Source organism: Eptesicus fuscus, chromosome 15, assembly GCF_027574615.1.
Source record: "Eptesicus fuscus isolate TK198812 chromosome 15, DD_ASM_mEF_20220401, whole genome shotgun sequence".
Lineage (NCBI taxonomy): Eukaryota > Metazoa > Chordata > Mammalia > Chiroptera > Vespertilionidae > Eptesicus > Eptesicus fuscus.
In genome coordinates, this window is record NC_072487.1 from 71,573,101 (window position 1) to 71,600,817 (window position 27,717).

At 55.5% G+C, this 27,717-nt stretch overlaps 1 protein-coding gene and 2 long non-coding RNA genes across 4 annotated transcripts; 1 reads left to right on the top strand and 2 right to left on the bottom strand.

The window, feature by feature from the left end:
• Positions 1-431: 431 nt before the first annotated feature.
• Positions 432-26,915, top strand: OLFML2A (olfactomedin like 2A). The gene is made up of 8 exons (XM_028130798.2): positions 432-550; positions 9,503-9,766; positions 15,171-15,278; positions 17,955-18,170; positions 20,304-20,547; positions 22,714-22,944; positions 24,749-24,934; positions 26,218-26,915. The coding sequence occupies exons 1-8, from the start codon at positions 452-454 to the stop codon at positions 26,820-26,822; spliced, it is 1,953 nt and encodes a 650-aa protein (XP_027986599.1). The 5' UTR covers positions 432-451; the 3' UTR covers positions 26,823-26,915.
• On the bottom strand, positions 2,379-3,217 carry LOC129151574 (uncharacterized). The gene is made up of 2 exons (XR_008558232.1): positions 3,024-3,217; positions 2,379-2,452 (listed from the first exon to the last, which is right to left on the bottom strand). It is a non-coding gene; the product is annotated as an uncharacterized LOC129151574 (long non-coding RNA).
• LOC129151573 (uncharacterized) lies at positions 3,983-9,541 on the bottom strand. Of its 2 annotated transcripts, none has more exons than XR_008558230.1 (3): positions 9,485-9,541; positions 8,764-8,863; positions 3,983-5,586 (listed from the first exon to the last, which is right to left on the bottom strand). It is a non-coding gene; the product is annotated as an uncharacterized LOC129151573 (long non-coding RNA). The 2 variants fall into 2 exon arrangements; XR_008558231.1 differs by lacking the exon at positions 3,983-5,586 and adding an exon at positions 7,692-7,995.
• Positions 26,916-27,717: the final 802 nt, after the last annotated feature.

The following is a 27,717-nucleotide window of genomic DNA, read 5'->3' on the forward strand; positions in this document are numbered from 1 at the left end:
CCGCTTGCCCTGGAAACCTCCCTCATCCTAACTTCACACCGTTCCAAACGGAAAGCACTAGTTTTCCCATTTTACAGACGAGGAAACCGAGACTCAAAAAGGCGAAGAGACACGCCCAAGGTGCCACATTCTCACAGAATGTGTGGGAAGCCATGCTCCCCACTGCCCCGCTGCTCCTGCAGACTCTGAACAAGTCCCTTTTTTGTGTCCGGACCGGGATGCCCTGGGAGATCCGCCAGCGAAGAGGCGAGAGCTGGGCAGGGCGGGGTACCCACCTCCATCCTAGCTCCGCCCCCAGAGGCACGGGATGGGGCGCGGGGCGGGGAGCAGCGGGCGGGGGACGGGGGGCGCGCCGCGCGAACGGAGTTGGAGGCGGCACCGGGCTCGCAGTGCAGCCCGCGCTTCCAAGCGTCCGCGCCCGGCTGTCGGTGCCCGCCGTGCCCGCCCCGCCATGGCCGTGGACACCTTCCCGCCCCGGCCGCTGCCTCTGCTCCTGCTGCCGCTGCTGCTGCTGCTGCTGCGCGCCGGCCCCGTGCGCGCCGAGAGTAAGGTACGCGCGGCCCTCCGACCAGGGCGCTGCTCCGTGGGGAACCGGCGCGAGGGGGCGCTGTGGCTAGGGGTGCGCGCCAAAGGAGGGGGGCGGGGGACCCGAGCGGAGGACCAGGAAGGGAGACCGAACCTCTCTCGGGCTTAGCATGGAAGCCGCTGGGACCTGGATCCCAGGAGCGGAGCGCGTGGGGAAAGAAGCGCTGGGGATGGTAGTGGGACCCGGACTGAGGAGGGGGCGCTGTGACCCAGTCCAGTGCAGATGGAGGTCAGCACTGAGACCCGGGACGAGGGAGAGGGGAAGGGGCTCAGACAGGAGATGCAGTCCCCAGCCGAGGGAAGGGATTCCCTGGAGCGCTGGGCAGGGGCAGGCTAGAGATCTGACTCAAAGTTTCCATGGAAGGTTGACTCATGGGGGGCAGACCCTGGGTAAGTGCTACCCAGCGACTCCCAGGTTTGTAGCAGCCCCTGGGCCAAGGCTTTCAGGCACTGCTGGGGACCCAGAGTCCCTCCCCAGTGACCCCATCTGGTCTGGCCACGGCCTGCCAGGGACCTCATGCACCCTCTAGAGGACACGTGTCTCCAGAAGTGGCCTGAGCTGTTTTCCGTGTTCGCTGAAAGGATCTGCCCTGGTGTCCCGCAGAAGTGGGTTCAAATCCTAGCTGGGTACCCTAGGGTCTTCAGCTCTCTGAGCCTCCATTCCCTTGTACATACGGGAACTATGACACTTCCTGCACCCTGCATCCGCACCCATCATGATCTCTAAGTTAGTGTGTTCATGCCTGTAAGATGTTTAGCACCTCACCTGGCACTTAGTAAGTACATGACACAGTGATTATGAAATCTCACCACATGGGCTCTAAAAGGGGGTGAGATCCAGAATGCAGAGAGAGCACCCTAGCGTCAGAGCGGGGCCCCTTGAGAGTGTTTTGGAAATGACCCAGTGAGGAGGGCAGGACTGGAGTTAGTGAAGGGCAAGAGGGAGGCAGGGCCCCGCTCATGGGGCATGAGAGAGAGGGAGTGATTTCTCTCCAGCCTCTTTCCTGTGTAGAAGGGGAGGCTGTCCTGTCCACAGGCAGGTAAAGGTCAGAAGCCACTCGCCACACAGTAAGTATAAGAGCATGGGCATTGGCAGACCCTCGAGCGGAAGATTCAGCTCAGGATGTGAAAACAATTGGGCTGCTGTCCTGACCCTGTGCTCCAAGGACAAGAAGGGAATGAGTATCATTCCCATTTTATAGATGGGCAAACCAGGGTGTGTAGAGAGGCCGCTGGCTTGTGAATAAAGAACACCTAGGTTCTGGTTCCTTGTGCTTTGGCTGTGTGACCTTGGGCAAGTCCCTGCCTGTCTCTGGGCTTCAGTTTCCCCATCTGAAAAACGATGTCTCCCCAACTTCCCTTCCATGTAGGGCCTTCTAGGATTTTCCCCGACCTGGCTCAGGCACAGGAACAAGTGAGCAAAACCCCCCAGATAAGCTGATCAGCGCTTTGCCCCGCTCATCTCTCTGGCTGGGAGAAAGATTGGGTCTTGGGCATCCTCTGAGCAATGCATAGGGCTGTAGAGCTTGTGGGGGAGGGCTAGCATTCAAAACAAAGCAAAGACAAAGAAAACCCAACACCCTGTTTGTGTAGTGAGTCAGCCAAACACTTGCTGGGTTGTGTGTGTGTGTGTGTGTGTGTGTGTGTGTGTGTGTGTGTGTTTAGTTGTCCCAGGGCAAGCTGGGGCTGGTGGGGTGGGGAGGCACATTCTAGAGTTTGGAGGATGAAGCGGATGGGGGACTCAGGGTAGCTCTCCCCCAGACACCTCCCAAGCACCACACCGCCTCCGCCAGCTGGGAAAAATAAAAATGGGTGAATTTACTTCACATTCCTCAGCACAGCCGGACTCCTGCTGGCTCTGCTGGCTCTGCGGAGAGAGTTGTTTTCATTATCACCCTCTCCCTCCCACGTAACAATCCTCCTTCCTCTCTAAGCCTGTCCTATTTTCCTAGGTTGGGGGAGACCTTGGGAGGGCTAGCCCCGGGACTGGAAGACCGTCTAAGGGTTCAGCTGGCCCCTCCTCGAGATTCCTGCTCCGAGGAGGTCCAGGCTCCTCTCCTGCCCAGTACTCTCTGGGCTACAGGGGCAGCTTCATCGTACCCCACCCCAGATCTCTGTGGTCTCAGCCAGCCCGCTCAGTGTGTTAATTCTGTGTTTACAGCAAGGTCTCTCCTAAAGAGGACTTGACGTTTCCATGTAAGGAAGTGCTTTGTCCAGCTGGGGAAGGGGAGAGGGAGCTCAGAGCCTCCCTGGCGTTTCTGAGGGGCTGCCCAGCGTGGAGGCTGGTTGGGATGGACAGAGAGGTAACCACATAAAAACCCAGCCATGCCCCAGAGACCTCTGGGAACCTGCTTCTTTGCTGTGCGTCCTTGGAATGTGGCGAATCCCCCGTTTCTACCTCATTTCCTCCATCTGCGACAGGGCTGCTGGCGCCTCACCTGCTCCGTGCGTTCAGGTGTGGGAAGGGGGTCTTTGGTCAGCCCCACCACGGACCAAGGGCTGAGCACGCGGGGAAGGCCTTGACTTGAGGGAACTGGGCCAGGGGAACAGGAGGGGCTGGGGCGCGCAGGCGGTGGTGTCCTGGCCAGGCTGGTCCCGGGGGCTTAGGTGTTGCTGTGCCTCCGCTCCAGGAGTTTCCGCCTGTGGGTGTAATTGGAAACAGGCTCGGAGCAGGCCAGGGATGCAGTGATGGAGACCTGCACGCAGAGGGTGTGGGGCAGCCCCGCAGGGTCTCTCTGCAGGGAAGGTCTCCCCCACACCCCTGTTGGCTGGGGGACCCAGGACAAAGCCCTGAGAAACATCCTGTGTGCCCCCCACGCCCAGCACTTACATTCAGGATCTTACACAACCCTCCTGCCGACACTCTGAGGCGTCCGTGGTCCCTCCCTGTCTGACAGACTTGAACACGGAGGGGCCCCAACGTCCTGGACAGGGAGCTTGAGGAGTTTGGAGACTCCTGGGGTTCCATGATTCTTGGCCTTTAGTGGGCATCCAGATGCCTGGGGGGCCTGAGAGTCTGTCAAGGGGTGTGGAATGAGCAACTGCATTTTCCAGGTGCACCCCAGTGATTCTGAGGCACATGCCCTGATTGAAGACTCATGGAGGTGACAGGGAGCCATGGAGGTTTGTGAAGAGAGTGACAGGTCATCAAAGAGGAGCTCTTGGAAGATGAATCCGGCAGAGAGGAGGCTGCTGTGTTGCCCAGAGAGCAGTTAATGTGGCCTGAACGCAGGCTGTTGCCAGGGAGTGGAGAGCAAGGGAGAGAGATGGGAAACACTTTGTGTGTTTTTTGTTTTTATTTTAAAATATATTTTATTGATTTTTTGCAGAGAGGAAGAGAGAGGAATAGAGTTAGAAACATCAATGAGAGAGAAACATCAATCAGCTGCCTCCTGCACACACACACACACACACACCCCCACTGGGGATGTGCCGGCAACCAAGGTACATGCCCTTGACCGGAATCGAACCCGGGACCCTTCAGTCTACAGGCCGATGCTCTATCCACTGAGCCAAACCGGTTTCGGCAAGGGAAACACTTTGGATGAAGAATCAGAAGAACATGGCGGATGGGTTGTCCAGAGTAAGGAGGAGGCTCAGCTCTGGCTGGTTTTACTCAGTGGTTAGAGTTGGCCCCAAGGACTGAAGTGTCACGGGTTCAGTTCCCAGTCAAAGGCATGTACCTTGGTTGCAGGTTTGATCCCCGGCCCCAGTTGGGGTGCGTGCAGGAGGCAACCAATTGATGTGTCTCTCTCTCCCTCCTCCCCCTTTCTCTCCCTTGTACCCTCTCTCTCTCTCTCTAAAGATCAATGGAAAAATATTCTCAGGTAAGGATTAAAAACAACAACAACAAAAAGGAGGCTCAGAGATCTGGGTTGGGCAGGAGGGTTAGACAAGGGTTTGGGAGAAGATGCTGGATCCAGTTTTGGATGGATTAAGTCAGGGATGCCTGCGGGCATCCAGGGGGAGGTGTCCAGTTGGCAGTGAGCTCTACAGGAGGGGGGTCTCTGCTGCAGGCGGACATGGAAGCTGGCCATGAGAGAAGAGGGAAGACTCGACCTCAAGGTGTCACAATTTGAGCTTCTTCCAGTTCTAGAACATTTCATAGCTTGAATCCCCTCTTCCCAATTCCAGCCAGATTTCTCCATCTCTCTTAAGAAAAACCTCAAGTACGCCTTCTTGCCATCTCACTGTGGGATTTCCTTGCAAATACCTAGGGACCTTTTTAAACACTGTCCACCCCCACGTCTGGGGGCTTTGGCAGTGTGTGCTGGGCCAGGCTGCAGGGAGAGATGGGGGGCTGAGGTAGGGGCTTTCCTGCTTGGCAGCACCTCCTGCCCTCATGCCGAGGGCAGGGTGGGTCAGGCCTGGCGGAAGGAAGCCCCAGGTCCTATGCTCCCCCAGAGCCCCCTCTGTGTCCCAGGGGCTAGAGAAGCCCTTGCCTGGTGACTTCGGGTGGTCATGGGAGGAACAGCATGTAAAACAGATCTTGGAGTCAGGCTGTGCTGTGTGACCCTTGGCAAGCCCTTAGTCTTCTCTGATGCTCAGATTTCTCCTCTCTAAGACGGGGTGTGGTGAGAGCAAAGAGAGGTAGAAAGTGTGAGGGAGGGTTGTTGGCAGCAGCTCTGATAGCAAGTGCCACTCGGGAGCAGTCACTCTGTGCCAGGCTTGGTGCCAGGCACTCTGCATGCATTGACTCATTTCAGCCTCAGGACAAGTTTACGAGGAAAGGACTGTTGCCTCCCCACAGCAGAGGAGAAAGCTGCGTCTCAGAAGGTCAAGGCCCTGCAGGGAGGAGATGTGGGAGCTGGGATTTGAGTCCGGGCTTGGCGCCTCATCCTGGAGCTCTGCCTCGTCCAAACATGCACCACAGGACGTAGCAATCCCAGGAGGTCAGGCCCGGCCTGGGCTCCCGGCAGCTGCGGCTGGGAGCAGAGGCCCTCTTCCGACTCCTGCAGGGCCCTAGGCCTTGGCTGCCCCCATCAGGACATAGCACCTCATCTGCGGAGGGAAGGAATGTTGCAGTTTGATGTGGAGGCTGCTGCTGGGGCGGGTGGGGTGGGCGTTGGGATAATGGCTGGTTCCCAAGGAGGAGGCCTCTCTGGCCTGACCACACAGACCGCACCCACTTCCACCCGCTGGGCTCTTACCCACACCTGGGGGAGTGGGTGGAAGTGGCGAGCTGGGAAGGGGGCCCAGGAGTCTCCAAGGAAGAGAAGGTACTAGCAGTGATCTGAGGAATGAATGTTCAGGCCCCCAAGCCTGGCTGTTGGTGTCACGGGCAGGGAAGAGTTGCCCTGCAGTACCCACTGTACACTTGGCCTACTGGGGGCCCAGGACAAAGCTTCCACCCACAGCTGCCCCCTTTCCCACTGCTGGGGTTCTTGTCCCAGCATTACAAAGGGTTCAGCAATCTGGAGAAAGGCTGTGTGTAGATTCAATAAGGAGTCCAAAGACGAAAGATAGTTTTGAAAGGCATTGGGGGTCAGAGGAGCTTCAGCTAAAGGAGCTAAAGACTTTCTTTGACTCAGGACCCCTTGCTTTTTATTAACACAATTTGTCCTAAGGCAGGGTGGAGATAATACACTTCAAAGGGTAGGGTTTACAGAAGCATTGTCAGATTGGGGAATAGCCTACATCTGTTCAGGTGTTTGGCCAACAGGAGGCAATAACATGTAGATTGAGATGCCCTGAGCTGTCTGGCAGCAAACTATCATCCTATTCAGGTTTGGGGGAAGTGCCCTCTAGCCACTCCAACAGGTAATTACATATGTGACTCAGCCCTTGTTGAGCCCCCAAGTTTTGATAAAACTCTTGTAATTATGACATACTGGAATTGGCTCCCGGCACCCACTGTCCTCACTCCCCAAGGGCCTGGAAGTCCACCCATTCTGGGTTCTAATCCCCTTGAACAAGTCACTTGATGGCTCTAGGGTTCAGTTTCCTCCTCTGTAGGACGCTGCTGAGAATATCTACCAATGCACCCACATGGAGAAACCATCGGCTAACCAACCCCACTCAGGATTACTGGTGTGATAATAGCTACACTATCCAGACGGCTGTGTGTGCTCCTGGCTCTGGACTCAGCGTAGTTCTGGTGTTCCGTCTCAGTCCAAACAGTCCTGTGTTGGGTAGGCACTAGTAGTAGCCTCATTTTACAGATGAGGAAACTGAGGCACGGAGAGGTTAAATCATCCACCCAAGAGCACTCAGCTGTAGGTGGCCCCTGGCTGTCTTCCTAACCATTGCCCCACCCTTCCCAGCACTCAGTGTGCTCTCAATAAATGTCTCCTCCATGGACTCTGCCCCAGGTTTGCTGCCTCCATCTACTGTCTGTCCACGAAGCAGCTGAGTAAACTTCCCATGATGCAGATTTGATCCTGACTCCCCCTGATTAAAACCCTTCCATGATGCTCCCATGTTTTCAGGAAGAAGCAAGATCCCCAGCCAAGTTTCAGGGCCCTCCATGAGCTAGGCTCTGCCACCCCAACCCTTACCTTCTGCCACCCCAGGCTCCTTGCAAGTACCAGGCACGGTGACCCTCCTCCAGACTCCCAAGATACCAGGCTTGTCTTTACAGATTTGATTTGCTTGGAATGCCTTTCTCCTCCTTAAAGATGTCCCCAAGGGGTACCCTCCTCTGAGCAGTCTTCATGGGTATCTTTGTGCCAGCTTCTCCCTCCATCTATTTCTTCTGCACCTCCAGCTATCACCCAGGGCCTGGCAGAGGCCAGGGGCTCAAACAGGTGTCTGAGGGCTCAGAGACACTCCTGGGTGCCGAGCTTGGCAGAAAGCCCAGAATTCAGTTGGGCTTGGTGGCTTCAGTGAGAGCTGAGTAGCCACGAGGCTTGGGGTGTTTGTTAACTGAGCCAGGAACAGCTGCGACCCAGAAGCCCAGAGCTCAGAGTGGCCGGGCTGAGACAGCTAAGGGAGTGGCTGGTTGGGGCTCCCAGAGCCCTTCGGGTGTATCAGGACGAGGTAGGCTGGAGGCGGTGACTGAGCGTGGCTCCTGCCACTGATCTCACTGAGCTGTCTCTCACAGCCACAGAGCCCTGCTGACCCCAGTGACCAGTGATCACAGCTAGACACTCGGCCGTGCAGCATCCCAGGGGAACCGAGAGAAAAGGGAGGAGGCGAGGAAAAGCACGAAATGGAGGTCATGTTATCTCATTGGATCCTCACTACCAGGAGGCTGGGTATGGAGAGTCACCCACTTTCCCACTGAGGGAACGAGGCTCAGAGAGGTTGTGTAACCTGTTTAAGGTCACACAGGGTGTCGGGGAACAGACCTACAGAAGCAGCAGAGCCCAGTGATTTCGATCCGAAGTCAGGTCTGCAGCCAGATCTTTCCAGTCAAAGCGGTGTGACCTTGGACATGTGACTTCACCTTCTGAGCCTCTGATTCTTTAGCTGTATTAATAATGACACACTCACTATGTGCGAGGCTCTGTTCTTTGCCACATTAACTCGTTTAATCTTCACAACAACCCCACAAGGCAGGAGCCCGTTTCACAAATGAGGAAACAGAGGCCCAGGAAGGTTGAGTTGCCCATAAGCTCACAGTTACTAACCCGGGCTCCAGACACCAGGCTCTTAGCCCTGTGCTCTCGTGTGTCTGAAAAATACAGGCCTGCTTGTCCAACAGATATTTGCAGAGCTCCTCCTCCAGGCCAGGCAGGCACTGTTCTGAGGATATACAAGGAAACTAGACAAAGTCCCTGCCTCTAATGGTGCCTTCAGCAGAGTAGGGGAAACAAAAAAACAAACAAAAAAAACCCCACACAGATATAATATTTCAGACGGTAATAGGTGCAATAAGGGAAAAGACACTAGCTAAAAGGACAGGGAATAGTGGGAGGTGGGTGGTCAGGGAAGAGGTGAGGTGTAAGTGATTTGAGGGAGTGAGCCAAGGAAATAGCAGGGAGATGAGGGCACCACATCTGCAAAGGTCCTGAGGCTGGAGTGGGTGAAGAAAAGGGTGGCAAGAGGAGGGGTTGAGGGACGGATGTCAGCTCACACAGGCCTTGAAGGCCAGGGGAAGGACTTTGGAGATAACAGCACCCTCCAGGCATTATTAAAGGGTGTGATGCACATGAAAACTGGGATGTGGTAAGTGCCCAATCAAAGGTCTCCATACTTTTTAGTGTTGTGGTAAAACACACATAACACAGAACTTACCATTTTAACCATTTTAAAGTATACAGTTCGGTGGCATTTAGTGCATTCACGGTGCAGTGCAACCACCACCACTACTTCGCTCCAGAACTTTCTCTCCACGCTGAAAGGAAACCACGGGCCCATTAAGCAGTCACTCCCCACTTCCCCCTCCCGCTAAGCCCCGGCAACCATTACTCTGCTTTCTGTCTCTGGATTTGCCTATTCTGGATATTAATATGAACGGAATCATACCATACGTCGTCTTTTGTGTCTGGCTTCTTTCATTTAGCATACATGTTTTCGCATGTATCGCTACTTAATCCTTTTCACGGCTAAATAGGATTCCACGGTATGGACGTACCCCATTTTATTTATCCATCATCAGTGGGTGGACATTTGCCTTGTGTCCACCTTGTGGCTGTTGTGAATCGTGCTGCTATGAACATGCCGGCACAGAACTTTGAATACCTGCCTTCAATTCTTTGGGGTATATACCTAGAAGTAGAATTATCGGGTCATATGGTAGTTCTATATTTTACTTATTGAGGAACAGTCAAATTGTTTTCCATAGCGGCTGTTAATATTTTAATTAGTATTATTATAACCCCTCTATTTCCTTGTAGTGGATGGTAGCTTCTCAGCCATCTCTAACCGCCTTCACAAAGGTGAGAGGAGGGGGTGCTGGATTCTGCTACCTCTTCCTTTCCTCTTTCCCTCCCCCGAGCACTGGCCTCTGGCTCACCTGAGCCCCTCTTTGCAGGTGTTCGGAGATGTGGACCAGGTGCGGATGACCTCGGAGGGCTCCGACTGCCGCTGCAAGTGCATCATGCGGCCGCTGAGCAAGGACGCGTGCAGCCGGGTGCGCAGCGGGCGCGCGCGAGTGGAGGACTTCTACACCGTGGAGACCGTGAGCTCGGGGTCCGACTGCCGCTGCTCCTGCACCGCGCCGCCCTCCTCCCTCAACCCCTGCGAGAACGAGTGGAAGATGGATAAACTCAAGAAGCAGGCCCCGGAGCTCCTCAAGGTAGACTTTCTGGGTTGAGCGTGGGGATGGGAACGCCTCCTGGAGGAGTACCTAGCGTGGGCTGGCCCAGGCTGTACTGCCCGGGAAATGTCCACGTGCTCCCAGGCAGGTGCAGTTACCGTCCCATTTCACAGGTGGGGAAACAGAGGCTCCCTGCAGGGAAGCCGCTCCGTGCCCAGGACCATTGGGTCAGGAGGTGATGGAGGCAGCATTCTTTGGCTGGTTTACCTGAATATATAGCCCCTGACCATCTAGTCCAATGATCTGTATTTTACCCAAACCCGTTCATCTGTTGGCACCTCTACATGGCATTTTACATTTTTTGTCATTTTATTGTTTTAAATTAGTAATAATATTTCCCATATTCAAGTACCACCTGCATGCCAGATGTTGTGCTAAGCTCTTTTTACAGATTATGCCTCTAAATGTTTAAACCGTTCTATGAAATACGGGGGTCTTTGTCCTCAAGAAAAGAACACTGCCGAAACCAGTTTGGCTCAGTGGATAGAACGTCGGCCTGCGGACTCAAGGGTCCCTGGTTCGAATCCAGGTCAAGGGCATGTACCTTGGTTGCGGGCACATCCCCAGTAGGGGGTGTGCAAGAGGCAGCTGATCGATGTTTCTAACTCTCTATCCCTCTCTCTTCCTCTCTGTAAAAAATCAATAAAATATTAAAAAAAAAAAAAAAAAAGAAAAGAACACTGAGCTTTGGAGAGGTTAGATCACTGGCCCAAGCTCTCACATAATGGCATGCAGCCTCAAGCCTGGAGCATCCTTTAGGTGAAGTTTGTGCTCACACCATCGCCACCCCACGCCATAGGCAGATTAGAAAGAAGCACCAGCTCTCGGGGTCACAGCACAGCCCGTGCCAGCAGCGACCACCAGGACCCATGGCGTGGGAGGGCATGTGCAGGCGAGATCAGCCCCCCAGCCAGCCGGGCCCCTTTGTGCCATTTGTACCGCCCACCTCGGTGCTTAGTGGGCTGGGGATTTGAACCCAGGCCCTGCTGGGTGCAGAGCTGTTCTGAACCGCGGTGCTCTCTTGTTTGCCTTTTGGAATGGCCCAGATAGCTTGGTGCTTTTGAGAGTACCTTTTTATCTTGTAATTTCTTCCAAACATGTGGGTGTCATGAATTGTGAAGTTGACTGAGCTGTTTGTTACCCTCCTTGTCAGCTAACAATTCTCACGGATGCTGGCAGAAGACACGAGCCTCCTGGGTCAGAAACAAAGGACTTTATCACTCAGAGCAGCCAGAGTTTCCACATCTCCTTGCCCTGGTTCTCCCACTCCAGTTCCCGCAGGGTGACATGAGAGAGTGCGGGCCAGATGACACCTCCACACAGAGTGGGTGTTTTTCAAAAGAGGTGTCCCAACTTGGAGAATGCAGATCTTTTCTCATGGGCACTGCGCATGCCTTCCCGGCCCCAGAAGGAACCCTGTCCCTGTGTTCCAAGGCTGTTCACGGTACGACGAGATGGCCTGGAACAAGGACGGCCAGTGCCTCCGCGTGCAACACGTGCAGAAAAGCAGGAGACCCATGAAAAATGGTCTCCCGACATTCGACATTCGGCTAACGATGTTTTCCTTACATTTAACTTTAGTTGCACTATTGTAACAATTGAATGGATACCAAAACTCTCAAGGTTGGGGTGGGGGTGGGGGTGGGGGTGGGGGGATTGTGGACTTTGAAGCTAAGTGGCCTCTGACAACGTGGCGGTCCCTGGACCACACGGCCTCCTGGGGCCTCACCGGGGCCCTGCAGACTCCAGGCACTGGAGCCACAGGCCAGTCTTCGGCTCCGGGACAAATGCAACTTCTGCTCAAGTCCACTTCCCAATAACTAAATAGCTTCCAAACTACTGGACATGAGGCTACTCAAAACCTTTCCATAAGAGCTGGCTAACGGGTCCTTACCACACCTCTTGGAGGGGGAACGTATGGTCCCAGCTTCACTTGTGGAGGAATCTGAGGCCCAGGCAGAGACTGTGACTTGCCTACGATCACACAGCAAGAAATGGCCAGCACTAGGATTTGAGCTCAGGAATTCTCCGCTGTGCCTCCTTGCCCATGGGAGGGGTCCCTGGCACACAGGAGCCCATGGGCGGGGGAGGTTTCATTTAGCCTTAAAGGACTGGAGCAGGGTGACAGCAGGTGGGGTTGTAGGAAGAAGAGAAGATATTCTGCCTCATTAATACCCTAGAAACAGGTGGGTACCTAAGAGGTACCCACAGAATCCCAAGAGGAGAAGGGGGCAGGGAAAGTATGACCCAGAGCTGAGGCCTCTCCCGTTTGGCTTGGCTCTCCCTCCCTCAGCAGGAGGCTCTCTGTGGGCAGCCCCGGGGAGAAGTTAGAGGAAGCCCGTGGAGAGGGTAGAGGGCACCCCTGCCTTATACCCACCCCTCATCCCTACCAATCCCTTCGCCTCAAGCTAAGGAATCCAGCTCTGATTTGGCCTTAGTTACTTGATTCTGAGCAGGAGTGAGGGGATTCCAGGTCCCCTTTCTTGGGGAGGTTGGCTGCAGGGGCATACCTCTCACCTCTTCACTCCCCTCCCTTGAACTCAGAGCAGATATAGCCCCACCCTTGAGGAATCCCCAGTCTTCTGGGGACATAGCTCCTGACCCCAATAATGGCAGCATGATTGGTGCTGGATCGGGGGATGTCCCGGGGACCATGGGAACCAAGAGGAGGAGGTAGCATTAGAACTGGGCTTTGAGGGTTGTGTAGGAGTCTCTCAGGCAGAGCAGAAATTTGGGCATTCTGGGTGAGAGCATTTTGTGTGGCACGGGATGCTTCCCTGCCTTCTCTCTGTTTCAGCCCCACAAGCCGCCTGTGTCTCTAACACAGTGCTCCTCAAGCTATCTATGGTGAAAGACCAGTTGTTTAAAAAAACCTGTCAAGAACCAATTCTTTTGTAAAATACTCTACAAATTAATTCTTAGAAAAACGAAACAAAAAATACACATGCACAATACAAGTCCAATGTTTGATCATTGAGAGTCAACATATAAAATTGCTCTGCCAAATGCTGCAAAAGTCTATAAAGGCCTCTCACTTTTTAGAACCTTTGTGTCACAGAGTAGTCAGGAGCAGGTTGGCCCGGCGCTGGTCCGCGGACCACACTTGGACTAGCACGGCTCGAACACACCATGTTCCTCCCACCGCCAGCTCTGTGCACAAGCTGTTCCCTTCGCCTAGAATGCCTTTCTCCCGCCATCTTTGCTTTCTCCGTGCTCGGCTCAATCAAAGCTTCTTCCCTGGCAGACTTGACTAATTCATACCCGCTCCCGGACAAGGCCACACCTCACCATGAATGATCTGGGCGCCTGTGTGTTACCGTCTGCATTCCCAGACCCGGGCACCCCTCGGTCACTCTCTGCATTCCTTGCCGGCCTCTGAAGGACCGTGTGTCTGTCTTGCTCATCACTGTCCTTAGTGCCTGGCCCAGCATAAACATTTGCTGAGGCTGAAGAGGGTAGCAGGGGCAGATCAAGGAGGGTGCAGATGCCAGGCTCAGGAGATGACAAGTCACCTGTGGGCAGTGGGGAGCCACAGGAAGTTATCCACAGGGGAGAGCCTCGTGGTCATAGCTGAGCTTTAGGAAGCTAGTTTTTTTAAATATATATTTTTATTGATTTCAGAGAGAAAGGGAGAGAGATAGAAACATCAATGATGAGAGAGAATCATTGATTGGCTGCCTCCTGCACGCCCCCTACTTGCCCTTGGCCGGAATCAAACCAGGGACCCTTCAGTCTGCAGGCCGACGCTCCACCCACTGAGCCAAACTGGCCAGGCTAGGAAGCCAGTTTTGGTGTCAGCAGAGTGAAACTGGAAGGTTCCCATGTAGCCCCTGGCCAGAAGTCATTATTGCTGATATCCATGAGGCCCTTGCTGTGTGCTCACTCTGTGCTGAGCCCTGTCCAGTTCACTGCTCCTCACAATCCTATTGCCCCATTTCACAGAGAAGAAAGCCGAGGCACAGAAGGACCTATGCGCATGGTTCTCAAACTATGCTCCACCAAGCCCTCCGGGTACTGGGCAACCTCCTGGCCTGAGCAAGGTTGTAGGGGAGCAGGGGGAGGACTCAAAGCCCTCCCCCTGCTCCCATCAGAGCCCCCACCCCCTTTTTCTGCTTTAGAGAGCCAAGTCTACTCAGAGAAAAGCTCTCTGCCTCAAACAGCTTGAATACCCCGGGGAGAATGGGAATGAAACTGTTTTGGAAACAGTGGGCCAGGGCCAGTCGGGAGCGCTGGCCTGCTCGGCCCGAGAAAGGCTGCAGGGCTGGGGGTGGGGCCGTGCTGGAGGGTGGCTGCAGGAGCTGCCCTGCTGAGAAGCCAGGGAAGCTGATTTCCCAGCCAGCCCCTTGTGCCAAGGTGTCCCTGACACTTGCTGTCATCCTGGCCATCTGGAGGGAAATGTCATATCCTGATGAGGTGTGAGAGCGAGGGGGCGGGGAGGGGCAGCCATGGTGAAGAGCCCTGGTCTGGGCAGGGGAGACCCGGCATCGGCCACTGACCTGTTGTGCGGGCCCCACCCCCTTCTTTCTTATCCTCAGTTTGAACACAAAACAGGAGCAGTAAAGCACGATAGGGAAGAGGCTTGGGTATCTCCAAGCAGGGCTGTGCTCCAGGCCCTCCCACAGAGCACCTGGGTGGCCTTGGGCAGTCACTTCCCCGCTCTAAGTTGCAGCTTCCCAATTTCTAGGATGAAGACAAAAGGTGTCCAGACCCTGTCTTTGGTTGGGTCCCTAGAACAGACCCTGAGGCGAGTGATCTGTGTGCGGGCGGCTTACAATGGAAGTGCTCCCAGGAGAAGCGGGGACCAAAGTGGGAGACGTGGGGGCAGGAAGGGCAGGCAGCCCAGCAGGGCTGTGGTCTCAGGCCAGGTGCCGGCCTCAGCCCCAGGGGACGCTGGAGTCTGAAAGATGGCTCAGCTGTCCCACTGGGGCCAGGGAGCCGGCCCTCAGATGCCCACACCAGTCAGACATTGCCAGGAGGACATATGCTCCCAGACACTGTGGGGGCAAAGTGGCTCTTTGAAGAGAGTCACAGATGCAGGCCGGTCCAGGGAGAGCCCTGGAAGCCAGGCATGGGCACAAGAAGCAGTCGGAGGGAGCCCAGGGGGTTATGGTTAGAGCTGCCACTACATACCTCTGGGGGTGCTGTGAGGATTATGTGAAATAGCCCATTAAAGCCCCTAGCACCGTGCCTGCCACGTGGTAAGCGCTCAAAAGATGGACTCTGCTGCTTTTCTCGTGATTATTAGCAGGCGATGTCTAGTGGGTGCTGAGGCCCACGCAGGCCATTCTGAGACCCTGGATTCTGCGCCGAGGTGGGACTCCTTGCACCCTTCGTGCCGGGTCCTGTGCTCTGCCCTCCCCTAACCAACCCCCTTCCCCGTCAGCTGCAGTCCATGGTGGATCTCCTGGAGGGCGCCCTGTACAGCATGGACCTGATGAGAGTGCACGCCTACGTCCACAAGGTGGCCTCCCAGATGGACACGCTGGAAGAGGTAAGAGTGGGGCTCGAGCCAGAGGCCAGGCTGGCACAGTGCCGGGGGCCTGGGCAGTGTCTATCTTGACCCCGGTGGCTGCTGAAAGCTGGACTCCAGCAGAGCTGGGAGGGGGAGACGCAGGCCATAGGGTCCAGACAGTGGGGAAGAGGTCTGACGGACTCACGGGCCTGCAGGAAACCGGAAGGCTGGGTGGAGACACGGAGGCACCTGCTGCTTGTAGGAAAGGGGTGGGGAGCGGGCTGGAACTTGCACTTGCCCTCCGTTCACCAGGACCAGGACCCACACATTGCAAACTTCAGGGCCACCATTCTCATAAAAGCCACGTGAGTGGTGCCCCCCTGAGGTGGTGCATCATGGTGATGCCCCGGGACTGGCTGAACCCATGGGGGCCAGGCTCAAGGCACCTGCCACGGAGACAGTGTCTTCTCCTGGTCAGAGCAACTGGGCTGGAGGACTGGCAGGCGGCTAGGACTGCCCCCCGAGGACAGGGACAGAGCTGGGCGAGCAGGCGTTCCGGGCTGCAGGTTCGAGGTTTGCATCTCTGCTGGCACGGCCTGGCCTCCGCCTGTTTCCTGCATCCGGCCTCTGCTGGGAGCCTGGGACAGGCAGCTGCCAGGAGCGGGCGTAGGGGCTTCCTTTCCCAGCTTCCTTTCCAGAGGGAGGGGGCACCTGGGCATCCTGTGCCCAGGGTGGGAGATTAACCCCTTACTAACCCCAAAGTTGGGGTCACAGTGGCTTTAATTACTCAACAAGTGTTTGGTGAGTACCTACTATGTGCCAGGCCTATGCCAACATGGGAGAAAGACAATACCGACTGAATTTCTACTGGGCACCCGTGTTTCCTGTGCACCTAGTACATGCCAGGCTCCCCTCTTGCCGACTCAACAGTTATCCTTTGATTTCTCTGCTTGTAATCTAAGGAAATGTTAACTCACTTCACATAACTGTGAGCCAGACAATCTGGAGGGGATGGCTGCTGGGCCTGGAACAAATCAGAAATGATTTCCACAGCCACCAGGAAATGGTTTTTAATTCTCTCCTGTTTTGCATTATCTGTGCTTTGCTTCTGTTCACTAAGTGATAGGAAAAGTTTGTTGCTAGCCTGGGAGGGCTGGGGGGCACAGCCTCACTCGGAGGAGCTGGCTCCCTCTCCCTCTTCCCTTTCAACAGAAGTTCTCAACCGGGGGCCCTTTGCTCCCCAGGGGGGACAGTTGGCAGTATCTGGAGACATTTTTGGTTGTCACAGTTTGGGGGAGTGGGTGGCGGATGCTATTTATTGGCTTCTAGTTGGGTAGGTGCCAGGGATGCGGCTAAGCACCCTGTAATGCAGAGTAATGCATAGGACACCCCCACCCCCCAGCAATTCACAGCTGCCTGACAAGTGTCAGCAGTGCTGCGGCTGAGAAACCCGCCTTGTTACAGGTTGGCTTCTGTCTTCCAGGCGATCTAGTTTAGAACGCACTTTCTTGTTCTTAGCATCTCTGCGCGTCACCCTGATATTCAGTTGTTATGATGAAGATCCTCATTTAACAGGCAAGGACACGGAGGCTCAGAGAGGTAAAGTCACCAGCTCAAGGCTACTCAGCCAGGAAGGGGAGAGCAAGGATTTGAACCCAGCTCTGTCCGACTCCTGCCTGCTGCCTCTTGGTCCCAGGTTATCTTCTCCTCCGTAACAATGTCTATCGGTGCGCACATCAAAGAGGTGCTTCCTGCATCTGACTCTCATTTCTCCTGCTTCAGCTGAGAAGTAGACTTGACAAAGGAATTCCATACGTACCCAGACCTGCTGGGGCTTTAGGGACCTGGGGCTGATACCAGGCCACCCAGCTTCCCTGAGTCCTGCCCAATGGACAAGGTCAGCCTGGGCCACAGCCTGGCGATGGGGATCCCTGGGCTGGGGGATCCACAGAGAGAACACGGCGATTCTGAGCAGTCCTGTTTCCAGCAGGATTCAGAAGCAAGGACCATGAGGGGATGGATGGGGGCTGCTAAAGCCAGGTGGGGTCCCCAGCAAGTGGGGGACAGGCGAGCAGGAGCAGAAACCTAGAAGTAAAAGCGGCTCTCATGCAGTGGGAGGAGCCAGCGCCACCCCGGAGAGAAGTTGGAGACTGGAGACCAGGGGGGATCAGAGTCTCACCCATCGCTAAACCCCAAAGAGTTTCATTATTTGAGCATTTTATGAAAAGAAGGTATTTATGTATCTCTTGTGAAATTAAGAGGTAATTTTAAAGTAGCAACTTAAGTGACGAATTCATACGGTGGCAGACTGTGCGTCCAGTAAAGGAATGGCCGGCACTATATACACAGACATGGAGAGTTCTCAAGATCGGCTCAAGTAAAAAAGCGAAGTGTTAGGGAAGAAAAAAGGAAAATCCATAATAATTGGCTGAGAAACAAAAGTGGGAGGAGGACATATTTTATACCCATTTGTAGCTTCTTAATTTAGCACTGTGAACATACTTCATCCAGTTTTTCATTCATTCACTTTTTAAATCAAGACTAACTACAGGGTCTTTTAGCGGCATGCTTTATTCCCGCCCTGCTCGCCGGTGCTGCCCCTGCCCATGAGCCTGGGCAGCAAAGCCCGATGGCAGGAGCCGGGGTGTCCCCCCAGGAGGAGGGGTGGGGAGGCCAGCAGGGGAGGCTGGAAAGACCTCGGGTCCGCCCCCACAGAGCATCAAGGCCAACCTGAGCCGGGAGAACGAGGTGATGCGGGAGAGCATGCGCCACTTCAGCGAGCAGCTGAAGCACTACGAGAACCAGTCGGCCATCATGCTGAGCATCAAGAAGGAGCTCTCCAGCCTGGGCCACCAGCTGCTGCAGAAGGACTCGGCCACAGCCCCTGCCGCCGCCCCCGCCCCCGCCCCCGGGCCTGGTAGCAAGGCACAGGTGAGACCAGGGCTGATTATGGGTGGGCTTGGGAGCACAGTGTGCCAGGGCCTCAGGCCTGAGGGCAGCTGGGTGGGTCTGGGGCTGTAGGACAGGGCTGAGGGCTGGAGCATCCACGGAAGGGTGGGGTGCTGAGGGTGCCTGCTATGCAGTGAGCACAATCGGCCAGGTGAGCTGGGAGCAGACGCGAGGATCTAGCCGAGGGGGGTCCGCTCCCTGAGCCATGCACTTAGCAGAATTCTCATTCCCATTTCCAAACTAGGGGGGACAGGGCCATCAAGATGACCCTCCCTGCCTGGCCCTGGGGGACCAGGCCTGTTGCAGCAAACCACCTCTAGCCGCCCCTGCTGCGGCTGGGCCGCTGTCTGGGTCAAGTTTGCTCAGGGGTGGACAGGCAATGCCTCGGGGATCCCTGCACAGGAACGCCACATCACCCAGCCCAACCTGGGGTGAAGGACTCCTGCAGCAAACCCCCAGACATTCCGTGTTCAAGCTCAGAGCACAAAGTGAGCAGAGGTTTGTCACAGGCACAGCCACCCTTGACATATAACACACCGTTGTGCAAATTTGGCAAAGGCCCTCCTGCATGCAGACACCCTGAGGAAAAGGGTGTCCCTCTGGGCAGATAAATGAGAAAGAGTAGCCCCCTTGAGTGGACAGACTGTACAAAGGCTCCTTCCGTTGATGGACACACCAGGTGTGTGGCTTGGCTAAAGGAGTAAGACCAGATTTCAGCCCCATTCGTGCCCCTTCGCCAGTCACCTGCATGCAGCACACAGCCCGCACCACTCACAGCGGCCTTGTTTTTGGTGTGTCTGCACTGGGACCAGAACGGGTCGTGTGCCTGCCCAGCCCAGGCTCTCCGTCTCCGCCCTCGGCCTCCTGCGCTGACATTGTGATGATGGCGCCATTGGCATCTGAACCGGAACCGCCTAGGGCTGGAGCCTTGGCCCAGAGCTGGCTTTCTGCTTGTTCTCCTGCCAGTGCCACAGGCGCGAGTGAGCCATGCAGAGGTCCAGATTCTGTCCTTGCTCTGCCTAACAGAGGTTGGCGTCACAGGCCCTGTGTTCTTGTGCCAAGCCAGCACCAAGGGCATTTAAAAGGAAAGGAAAAGGACAAAATTTACAAAATGCTAGAAACGGCATGCCCTAAGGGCAATGCCTGGGTGGCCAGCCGTGCCAGTTGTGCCAGTCTGCCCAGGCCTGAAGGGCTCCCAGGATGCGGGACTTTCAGTGCTGAAACTGGGAAAGTTCTGGGCACACTGGGAGGAGTTGGTCACCTTGCCTAGGGGCCTGAGAACCTCTCCTCTGCCCATAAACAAAGACCAATGAGCGATAGAGACAGAGAAGAGAAGCTATTGCAGTCAACCCCTTTGGGGAGTGTATAGGAGTTAGGAAATGGGACAGGAATCTAACCCACCAGGCTGGCCTTCAAGCCTGCAGGGGAGCTAGAGAGCTGAGTGGGGAAACAGGTACACCCTCGTGGATGTAGCCACTGTGGGAGGAAAGCTGTGGCTATGAGCCCCTGGGATGTATGGCCTAGAGCAGTGGTCGGCAAACTCATTAGTCAACAGAGCCAAATATCAACAGTACAACGATTGAAATTTCTTTTGAGCCGAAACCGGTTTGGCTCAGTGGATAGAGTGTCAGCCTGGAGACTGAAAGGTCCCAGGTTCGATTCCGGTTAAGGGCATGTACATTGGTTGCGGGCACATCCCCAGTGGGAGGTGTGCAGGAGGCAGCTGATGGATGTTTCTAGCTTTTTATCCCTCTCCCTTCCTCTCTATAAAAAATCAATAAGATATATATTTTTTAAAGAAATTTCTTTTGAGAGCCAAATTTTTTAAACTTAAACTTCTTCTAATGCCACTTCTTCAAAATAGACTCGCCCAGGCCGTGGTATTTTGTGGAAGAGCCACATTCAAGGGGCCAAAGAGCCGCATGTGGCTCACGAGCCGCAGTTTGCCAACCACTGCTCTAGGCCAGTAAATGTTAGAGGATGTTATGGACTAAATATTTGCTCTAGGGCCTAGAGCAACATGACCATTTCTAGCCCCCACATGCTGAGCCTCCATGACACCCCCACAATATCCCTTCTACCAGCCCCAAGTCTGAGATTTCCCTTCTCTCCTAGGACACAGCTGGAGGGAAAGGCAAAGACAGCAACAAATATGGCAGCACGCAGAAGAGCTTTGCAGACAGGGCCCTCCCAAAACCTCCTAAGGAGAAGCTGCTGAAGGTGGAGAAGCTGAGAAAGGACGGTGTCCAGGGCCGATTCCCCCAGCCCACAATCAGGCCCCGGGCCCTGGCCCAGCAGCAGGCGGTGATCCGAGGCATCACCTACTACAAGGCGGGCAGCAGGGAGGCGACCGAGGCTGGTGAGTTGGAGGGGGATTGAAACCTTGGGGAGCGGCGCTTGCTGATGGCTGGCCACAGCCCAAGGATGCCCCACAGGGATCCAGGGTCTTCTCTACAGTCCCAGACTTCAACTCCACTGGTTACCTGTTGGTCCCTTTGCTCATGCACACAATGGGGTAATATCCCCTCATGGGGTTGTGGGGATGAAATGATAGAATCACCACAATGGGCCACGCAGTTCCTTTCCAAATTCACAGCCATCTCCACCCTCACTGGACTTCTCCTCCTTCATTCAAAGATTTGCTGAAGGTCCACTGTGTACTTGCTGTGTCGCCCAGAGATTCTGCCTAATACGGAGCTCACAGTCTAGTGGGAAAAACCGAATCCATGACCAGGCAGCTGCCACAGGTCGGGTGAGAGAGCGCAGGGGCTGCAGCCAGGCCCGCGTTCTAAACAGTGACGTGGGCCCTTTGGGACACTTCCTGTTTCCAGACTGGCCTTGTACTGGATGGCCTCTCCAGCACCTCCCAATTCTTATCTCCCCAAAGAGCCCACAGACACCTCAGTTTTCCCTGCAGCCCCTTGAGGGATCACAGTGAAGGACAACAAAGTAATTACTTAGAGACAAAAGTTCCAAGAGTGGTCAAATTTCTGGGCCACCACCACTCGTGTGGCTCCTGACTCTTCCTCCAAGGCCCTCTGCAGGCGCCTGCTCTTCTCTGATGTCCCTGAGAATGTCCCAAGCCTGCTCCCCTTTCCTGGGTCCTGCTGACCACCTCCTCCATGAGGCCCTCTGCCCAGCCCATGTCCAAGGGAGCTGGGAGGTGGAACTGTGAGGAGCCTGTCTCCTTCAAGAGCCCCCTCAATTCTTGGTTTCTCAGGGCTCAGGGGAGACCCCCACACACACACAGCCCCCGGTGCCAGCTGCTGGCCCTGAGTCCTGCCAGCTCAGCCTGGGCGGCACGGAGCCTCTGACCCCTGGCTGGGACACTGCCCAAGAACAGCTGCAGGCATCTGACTCTGCCAGCGAGGCCCGTGGGAACAAGCCCCTGCCCTGGCAGGCTGTCCAACCCAGGCCCCCAGGAGGCCCCCCGACCAGAGGGTGTGCCCCCATTCCTGAGAGACTTCAGGGGCTGCCCTGCAGTGAGTTGTGGCTACACCTCTGTGCAAAGAGGAAGCCCAGAACAGGAAGAAATCAGGTCCTGGTCCTGGAGTCAAGGGGCCTCAGTGCACCCCGACTCCATCACAGCAGCACCACCATTCCTTTGTCCCGGCATCAGTTATCTGTACTTTCACCCAGTATCATCCTTAACCCAGGTGCACCAAGCTTAGAGAGACGAAGCGATTGGCTCCACGTCTCACAGTGAGTTGTTGGGACTGGAACCCAGGTCAGCAGGTTGCAGAGCCTGCCTTGGACCCCTTCGCAGCTCTGTCCCCAGAGCTGAGGAGTCTTTGTCCCTTTCTGTGTGTCATTGAGCCTGCTCTCCAGACCCCATCCAACCCAGCCTGGATAAGTGTATGGGTCAGGGATGACCCAGATGGCTCCAAACCAGAGTTCAGCCCACAGATGCTGAAAAAGGCCTCCTGTGAGCAAAGCCTGTGCCAGCAGGGATGGGCAAAAGGGGGGAGGGGTTGCCAAGAAAGCTGAGAGATGGGAGATGGGAAATGAGTGAGGGGACAGAGAAAGACAGGACGGGTCCGGAAGGTGGCGGGAAGCTGGCTGCACCCGCCCCCCCCTCACCCCCCCGGCTGGAAGTGTCATATACCAGGTAAGAGAAACCAGAGGGTGGATTCCAGGGGGCAGGGCTGGGAGAATGTCCAGAGATGGCTTTCTGCCTCCTGGAACGGAATCTAGGAAATGAAATAATTGGCACAATGTGTTTGACACTTGGGAGGAAAGCGGTCTTGCATTTGGCAGAATCTGTGCAGATGTACACATTTTCCTATAATCAGCACAGCAGCCTAACACGGTGGGCCTTTCACTTCACAGAAGGGGAAGCTGAGGCCACTCGGCTGGGGGGCTCCGAGCTGGTCTGCTGCCCACGAAGCCCACTCTTCGAGGCCTTTCACTCCCCAGGCCTCCCCTATCCTCCGCAGGGCCCCAGCGCTGGGCGCCTGCCGGCCTGGGGAGGAGCCGGGAGCAGCAGGTGCTGCTGGGATGTGAGCTCAGGCTCTTCTCTCCACAGACAACGCCCTCAGGGGCACTTCCTGGCTGGAACAGCTGGCGCCCAGGGAGGAGGGCAGGCCACCCGAGCCCAACTCCGCGGAACATGAGGAGGCTGGGCCCAGGGCTTCTGAGGGAGCAGACTCGGTCCCTGGCACCCCCTCCTCGAAGCCAGCCATCACCCCAACCCCCAGTCCCACCACCAGTCCCCTGCCCACCGAGCCACCGTCACACCCAGAAGTCCCCAGGCAAGGTGAGTAAGCCTCCCAGGGGTCAGCAACCTACGCCCATGGGCCAGACCCAGCCTGCAGCCTGTTTGTCTCCAGCTCTCCAGCTGTTTCTACATTGTTCAGGGGTTGTTGACAAAAGGAGAAGATGGGGCAAAAGTATGTGGTCTGGCAAACCTGAAATGTTTACCATCTGATCCTTTACAGAAAAAGCTGTAACAACATTTACAACGAAACAGGTATTTTCAACAAGTTCTTAAAAAAATATATATATGTATATATATATATATATATATGTATATATATATACACACACACACACACACACACATATATATATATAATTGATTTCAGAGAGGAAGGGAGAGAGAGAGATAGAAACATCAATGGTGATAGAGAATCATTGATCAGCTGCCTCGTGCATGCCCCCCACTGGGGACCAAGCCCACAACCTGGGCATGTGCCCTTGACTGGAATCGAACCTGGGACCCTTTAGTCCGCAGGCTGACGCTCTATCCACTGAGCCAAACCGGCTAGGGCTCAGCAAGTTCTTTTTATTTTATTTTTTGTTGTTGTTGTTTTTAAAATATATTTTATTGATTTTTTACAGAGAGGAAGGGAGAGGGCTAGAGAGTTAGAAACATCGATGAGAGAGAAACATCAATCAGCTGCCTCCTGCACACCCCCTACTGGGGACGTGCCTGCAACCAAGGTACATGCCCTTGACCGGAATCGAACCTGGGACCTTTCAGTCCGCAGGCCGACGCTCTATCCACTGAGCCAAACCGGTTTCGGCAGCAAGTTCTTTTTAAAAAGTCACCTAGAATCCCATCATCAAATCCAACAACTATTTTCACTTCTTTATTTCCTGTGTCCCGTCTCTGGCCGTTTTTAGGTACACGTGTGGGTTTCGGCTGGTGCCTTTGGTAGTATCCTCCTCCGTAAGTCATCGAGCCCATCCTCCTTGGGCCTCTTGCCTGCCCGCGACGGCAAGCCGTCCTGGGCCCAGCACACGCCATGTTTAGGAATCTTTCCTAAGGATCCATCAGCGATTTGGACAACAGCTGCCGCTTAAACCGGTTTCCACGCAGCCTATTTCTAATGTCAGAAAATTGGACATAATCTAAAGCTCTGACACTGAGGGGTCTGGTTTAATCAATTCGAGGGCACAGCTGTCGGGTGGCCTGGTAGAACCTAGAAGTCACATCATTGAAAGGCCATCTACTGATGGGAGAAATTGCTAAGTGGAGGGGAAAAGACAGGATCTAGTCGGAAGAACCATAGTTTTCAGAAGTACATCTGCATGACGGTACATGGAAAGGAAAGGGAGGAAATGTTACATGCTAGAAAGTTTCTTTGGACGATGGAATTCTGAATGATTTTTATTTTCTCCTTTGCTGAATGTTCTGTGTTTTTTTACAACCATCAGACATTGCTTTGATCATGGGGGAAATAAAAACAAGAGGCTGCAGCCGAAACCAGTTTGGCTCAGTGGATAGAGCGTCAGCCTGCGGACTCAAGGGTCCCAGGTTCGGTTCCGGTCAGAAGCATGTACCTTGGTTGCGGGCACATCCCTAGTAGGGGGTGTGCAAGAGGCAGCTGATCGATGTTTCTCTCTCGTCGATGTTTCTGACTCTCTATCCCTCTCTCTTCCTCTCTGTAAAAAATCAATAAAATATATTTAAAAAACAAAAAACAAAAAAAACAAGAGGCTGCAAACAAAACATCAGGAGAGATTTAGGTTAGACCAGATAGTGTTCCCAGGACTGTTGCTCGGACTCGGGGCCCGTGGGTCTGAGTACCAAATGCTGCTCCCCTCGCTCCCCACAGGCAGGGAGGCCAGCTGTGAGGGCACCCTCCGGACCGTGGACGCCCCCGTGAGGCACCACAGCTACGGGCGCCATGAGGGAGCCTGGATGAAGGACCCGGCCGCGCAAGATGACAGGATCTACGTCACCAACTACTACTATGGGAACAGCCTGGTGGAGTTCCGCAACCTGGAAAACTTCAAGCAAGGTCGGGGCCTTGGAGGTGGGGGCGGGGCAGGGTGTGGGTGGCCTGGGAGAGCCCCCCATGGAGGGTTGGCCCTCCTGGCCTTGCGGTTTCCTGTGGCCCAGACTGCCCCAGCCTGGCCTAGCTCCACATGGTCAGCCACCCCGAGAAGGGGAGTCTGGGGTACCCCCTAAGCGCTAGCCCCGTGCCAGGAGCTAGAAGCCCCAGCCAAGAAGATGGACAAGGCCCTGTTCTCATGAGGGTAACTCATGTCAAGGGAAGCAACACTTAGTTTCCACTGGTGCGTATTACATGCTACTCACCTGTGTGAGTCAGCGCATGTTGTCTTTATAATCCAGGAGGTGGGGGTTACCACCCTGTTTTACAGGTGAGCAGGGCCCCAGGCCTCAGAGGAGCTGCAGGTCTGGGCAGGGAGGACAGAATTCTGGTTATCAGATCTGGGGCACGGTGGGGGAAGGGGTCATTTAGACATGGCCCACGCTCCAGAATTGCAGTCTTACTTGGAAGGCAGAGACTTAAAGAAACAATTTGAGCACATACAGTGTTAGAGGGAGAGCTCGGGGGGGGGGGGGGGGGGCAGTCACAACCCTGCCGGGAGATCAGGGAAGACTTCCCAGAGGAGGTGATGCTGAGTTGAGCCCTAGGGGAGGGAGAGAAAGGAGAAGGAAAGGTGTTCCAGGCAAAGGCCCAGTGTGTGCAAAGGCTCGGCAATGAGAAGGAGCGCTGAGACACAGAGGGAGGTGGAGGGCGTATAATGAGAATGGCTGAGGCCGGCTTTGCACCCCATGAAAGATTTTGGACTTACCCTGAGAGCTGTGGTGTCACAGGGTGTGGCCTGGAACAGCTAAACGTCACTCCTCTGCCAGATCAAATTGGCCTGGTCCCTGCCTCCAGGGGCGTAAGACAAAGGTGTGGGAGGACAGAGGAGAGGCCCTCGCTGAAGCTGGGGAGATCAGAGAAAGCTTCGTGGAGGAGGTAGATTGGCCCAGGGCTCTGAGAGATAAGGAGGCCCTCCCAGGCAGATAGGATGGGGCCTGGCAGTCCCGACAGAAGGAGCAGCATGAGCCAAAGCACAGGGGCTGGCGGTGGCCTGTTTCCTCCTGGGCAGACGGGATACTAGTCCTTCCTTCGGGGGACTGCGGGGATAGGATGGTAGGCCCAGCTCCAGGCCCACAGCACACTCAGTGTCCACGGCTTGGGGAGCCATCCCAGAGCCCTGGGTGGCCTCACTGGGCCCTGGGTGAGCTGAGGGTTGGTGTGACCAGCTGCCCTCCCTGCACACGCAGGTCGCTGGAGTAACATGTACAAGCTGCCCTACAACTGGATCGGCACGGGCCACGTGGTGTACCAGGGCGCCTTCTACTACAACCGCGCCTTCACCAAGAACATCATCAAGTACGACCTGCGCCAGCGCTTCGTGGCCTCCTGGGCGCTGCTGCCCGACGCCGTGTACGAGGACACCACGCCCTGGAAGTGGCGCGGGCACTCGGACATCGACTTCGCCGTGGATGAGAGCGGACTATGGGTCATCTACCCCGCGGTGGACGACAGCGACGGGGCCCAGCCCGAGGTGATCGTGCTGAGCCGCCTGGACCCGGGGGACCTCTCCGTGCACCGCGAGACCACGTGGAAGACGCGGCTGCGGCGCAACTCCTACGGGAACTGCTTCCTGGTGTGCGGCATCCTGTACGCCGTGGACACCTACAACCAGCGCGAGGGCCAGGTGGCCTACGCCTTCGACACGCACACGGGCACCGACGCCCGCCCGCAGCTGCCCTTCCTCAACGAGCACGCCTACACCACCCAGATCGACTACAACCCGAAGGAGCGGGTGCTGTACGCCTGGGACAACGGCCACCAGCTCACCTACACCCTCCACTTCGTGGTCTGAGCGGGGACCGGCACCCACACACAGGAGAGGAGTGGCGATGGGCTCGGGGCTCTCCATAGCGACTCCTGCGAGGAACTCCATCAGCAGATATTTATTGGGGACTGGGGGGGCGGAGGGGGAGGTGGTAGCCAGGAGCTAAGCATATGGCATAGCCAGCATAAAGCTTCCTTAGCGCCCAGTGGAATAATCGTTGCTTCCACTCCAGAGCACTGTGCCGAGAGCTTCATGAGCACTAACCCACCTCACCCTCCCAGCAGCACCCATGGAGGTAGAGATAGTTAAGCCCATTTAACAGGTGAAGACACTGAGGCTCAGAGAGACAACGTTCCTTGCCTAAGTAGCCAGTTTGGATCAGGCAGGCCATGTGTCACAACAGCCCCCTTTGACAGATGAGACTTGAGCATGCTGTCCCCTGTGTCTGTCCCTCTCCCCTCTCTCCTAATTTCTCTTGTTCTCACAACTCTGTCTCCCTTCCCAGGGCTTCTGAAAAGCGGGGCCTTTGGAACCAGGGCGCTCGTGTTGGGTGGAGGCCAGGCTCTGTGCCACCCCAGGTCCCCGTCCTGGCTGAGCGTTGGTGGCCCTGGGCTTCGGGCCCTTTGGCTACGGTCCCTGCTCCTTGGCTGTGGCCAGCCCTCCCACCCTACCCCACCCGCTGTCCAACCACATTCCAAACCTCCATGGTCACCCAGCCACTGAGCAGAAACCACACCCCAAGAAAAATACCAGCCCCCCGTTCCAAGTCCCCCCTCCCTCTGTACTCAATTCTATTTTCTCTTCGTCCTCAGTGCTGTCATTTGTTTCTGCAGCAACAGCTGAGAAGGCTGCAGACAGCTGCCTGCCAGCAGCGACTCTACCAGGGCAGGGAGCCGGGCCAGCCCCCAGGCTCCCTCTCCAC

What these genes read in the sequence shown, in the direction of transcription:
- OLFML2A (XM_028130798.2), top strand. Translation starts at nt 452, where the DNA reads ATGGCCGTGGACACCTTCCCGCCCCGGCCGCTGCCTCTGCTCCTGCTG. An exon ending in AGATGGACACGCTGGAAGAG is followed by an intron (nt 15,279 to 17,954) that starts GTAAGAGTGGGG and finishes CCGCCCCCACAG; the next exon opens with AGCATCAAGGCCAACCTGAG. An exon ending in CAGGGAGGCGACCGAGGCTG is followed by an intron (nt 20,548 to 22,713) that starts GTGAGTTGGAGG and finishes TTCTCTCCACAG; the next exon opens with ACAACGCCCTCAGGGGCACT.